Genomic DNA, 3,631 nt, shown 5'->3' on the forward strand with positions numbered 1-3,631 from the left:
GATTGCAAGTGTGTCTTTAACTTACAGAACCACCAGGACACAGCCGCTGCCCACCAGGACACAGCCGCTGCCCACCAGGACACAGCCACTGCCCACCAGGACACAGCCGCTGCCCACCAGGACCACAGCTAAAGAGCTAGAAGTAAGTTTTGAAGACCCCAATCTGCTACTTCAATGTGTCGAGCAGATTGCAAGTGTGTCTTTAACTTACAGAACCACCAGGACACAGCCGCTGCCCACCAGGACACAGCCGCTGCCCACCAGGACACAGCCACTGCCCACCAGGACACAGCCGCTGCCCACCAGGACCACAGCTAAAGAGCTAGAAGTAAGTTTTGAAGACCCCAATCTGCTACTTCAATGTGTCGAGCAGATTGCAAGTGTGTCTTTAACTTACAGAACCACCAGGACACAGCCGCTGCCCACCAGGACACAGCCGCTGCCCACCAGGACACAGCCACTGCCCACCAGGACACAGCCGCTGCCCACCAGGACCACAGCTAAAGAGCTAGAAGTAAGTTTTGAAGACCCCAATCTGCTACTTCAATGTGTCGAGCAGATTGCAAGTGTGTCTTTAACTTACAGAACCACCAGGACACAGCCACTGCCCACCAGGACACAGCCGCTGCCCACCAGGACACAGCCACTGCCCACCAGGACCACAAAACGATGTCCTCTTCTGACAGCCCTCCTCCACAGCAACAGCGTGTATCGGTAAGTTAACACAAATTTTTTTTTTTTTTTTAAATTTCTTTAAATTAAATTTTTATGGATAACTACATGCATACATTATGTTTCAACAGGAAGCTGAATCAGATGAGGAGCTGTCAGAAGGGGGCGAGACGGGTGGAGAGATGCAAGTGGAGGAGGAACCAAGTGTAAGTAGTGGTGAAACAGTTGCTTCGCACATCACACTGCACCATACACAAAACAGATTACTAAACACCTGCCTACCTTAACTGAGAATTTGTTTCCTTCATTTCAGGCTGCTGCTGCTGCTCCTGCTGCTGCCGCTGAAGGCTCTCCCAGACAGTCCCAGAGTCGGCGGACTCGTCGCCACGGTCGGCCATCAGTGAGTTTTTTTTTTGGGGGGGAGGGGGATTCTATTGGTACTTTAGTATTTCAGTGTACTAATTTGTTTGTTTTCCTTTTTTTTTTTTTTTTTGACACAGGCTTCACAGCGTGCTCCCGCAGAAGAGGAGGATGATGATGATGACATTGACATCGATTGTCTCATCGAGGAGGTTCGCGAGCGGGAGCCGCTGTGGAACATGGCTGACCGCAGGCATGCTGATACCGGTGTCACCCGTCGGCTCTGGGACGAAGTGTGTCGCAACCTGTTTCCAAGGCGGGAGAGCCTTCATCCTCAGCAGCAGAGCAAACTAGGTAAGTATTCACTTTCCAGTGATGTTTTGAGCTGACTATGTATTGCATTTACCAATTTTTGGTTTTTTCTTTTGATTCTTGTCTTCACAGTTGGAAAGATTAGGAAGCGGTGGCGGTCACTGAGGGATCGCTTTAAGAGGGAATTCAATGATGAGATGAAGGCCCCGAGTGGCTCTGCAGGAAGGAAGAGGAGCAAATATAAATATGGCCAGGCCCTCTCCTTCCTGAGGCGAACAATGCTAAGCAGAGTGTAAGTATTCTACAGCCCACTAATAACCATGTTAACCTGTCTACTTAGTTTGCTTTCAGTCAGGGCTTTTTCATTCCAATGTATTAATTTCATTTGTTTTTTCTTTCACAGCACCTTCTCCAGCCACCGGGCGCCTGCATCTTCCTCTGCGCCCTCTGGAGCGATCCCTCCTGAGTCCGCCACTGAGGGCCACGTCGGTAGGCCCCACACCTCTGTCCCCTCCTCTGACCCCTCTGTCCTCTCCTCTGACCCCTCCACTTCATCCGCCCCAAGCAGTGGAGCATTATTGCAGGCTTCATTGCTCGCATCTGATGCTGAACAGTTAGCGTTCCCTTTACCCCACCCCTCTGATCCTGCCACCTCGACACCACCATTAGGTTCGTGGCGGCAGCGCCAGAGGGGTCAGGAAAGGAGCTATGCTCCTGAGTTCTTACACCTGAATGCATCCTTCCAAGGCTCTTTCAAAATTTTGGGAGAGCAAGTGACTGCTGGTTTCAACATGGTGCAATCACGCATCAGTGAAACAAGCCAGGAAACCAGCAGTCGCTTGGATAGGCTGCATTCAGCTGTAAGTCCCGATCCGGCCAACCTTTTTTTCCAATCCATGCTCATGAGCATGGAGAAGCTTTCTTTTGAGCAACAGATGCGGGTAATGAATACCTGCCATAATGCTGCACTGCAGGCCATTAATGAATCGACCCACACACCTCACCGCACCTCCACTCCAATTCCACACCAGGCCCCATTTCCACACCATACCCCCCATTACCAAACCCAGCCCCAATACCCACACCAGCAGCATTACCAAACCCAGCTCCAATCCCCACACCAGCACCATTACCAAACCCCACGCCACTCCCACTACCCTACCCAGTCACAATACCCGACCCAGTCCCCACAACAATCCCGGCCCCTAGACCAAATTACTTCCCCAATGTTTTCCTTACTGAACTTTTCTCTTCCACCTACCCCAACACCACCCCCCTCTGGTCAGCCTCTTGGTTTAACCCCCACTTCCACTGCACCCCAAACAAGTAGGGTTTCCCCACCTATCGACGTGGTCCAACCTTCCGGCACATCCTCCTCTCATATCTCCACCCAACACTTTGAAAATTTGTAAAGTGTGTAAATAAGATTCTAAAAAATGTTCTAATTTTTCTATAAAAATGTTGGAAAATATATATATATTTTTTTTGCAAAACAAAAAAAAAAAAAAAAAAAAAGAGTTAAAATAAAATTCGGATTACAATTCTACTCTTTGTGTGTGTGTGGATTTATTAAGGTAATATAATAAAAAAAGGTTTAATAAAAACAAACACCAGACATGTAAAGGGTATAACATAATGGTTTTACTAGCAAGAAAACCACGCTTTTGGGCCTTTTTTTTTTGGGGGGGGGGCAGAAACACTTTTTTTACATAACCAAAACACATGGGAAACAGGTTACACATGGGAAACAGGTTACACAATCATGTCTTGCCACGGGATCCGCCCGACAGGTGAGACAAAATAATCGGCAAACTGGTCCCTCATCCTTGTAACTGAACTTGTAGAGCGAACCGAGCTGCTGCGGTAGTCCCACAAGGTGGTCTCCAACTCTTCATCATCCAAAGAAACGGGCTCCTTTGACAGGACAAAGTTGTGGAGCACCACACAGGCTTTAACTACCTCGTCTATAGTTGTTGTTTTCAGCTTGATAGCCGTCAGCAGAACTCGCCACTTCGCCGTCAATATGCCAAAGGAACACTCCACTACTCTTCGTGCTCTAGTAAGCCGGTAATTAAAGACCCGCTTGGTATGGTTTAAGTTCCGGCTACTGTACGGTTTCAGTAGGTGCAGCGACAGTTGAAAGGCTTCATCACCTACAAAGACATATTCCAGGGCTGGGTCATTTGTTCCTGGCAGTGGTCTGGCTGGCGGGAAATCGTAGCTCTCTCCATAAAGGCAACGACCCATCGGAGAGTTTTTAAACACTTGCGAATCGTTGGACCGTCCA

At 48.7% G+C, this 3,631-nt stretch overlaps 1 protein-coding gene across 1 annotated transcript; it reads left to right on the forward strand.

Moving 5' to 3' along the window:
- Positions 1 to 843: 843 nt before the first annotated feature.
- On the forward strand, positions 844 to 3,631 carry LOC143781975 (uncharacterized). Its single transcript, XM_077268986.1, has 5 exons — positions 844 to 878; positions 986 to 1,072; positions 1,173 to 1,386; positions 1,477 to 1,636; positions 1,748 to 3,631. Exons 1-5 carry the CDS (start codon positions 855 to 857, stop codon positions 2,754 to 2,756), a joined length of 1,494 nt encoding a protein of 497 aa, XP_077125101.1. The 5' UTR covers positions 844 to 854; the 3' UTR covers positions 2,757 to 3,631.

This window comes from Ranitomeya variabilis, chromosome 6 (genome assembly GCF_051348905.1).
Source record: "Ranitomeya variabilis isolate aRanVar5 chromosome 6, aRanVar5.hap1, whole genome shotgun sequence".
Taxonomy (NCBI): Eukaryota; Metazoa; Chordata; class Amphibia; order Anura; family Dendrobatidae; genus Ranitomeya; species Ranitomeya variabilis.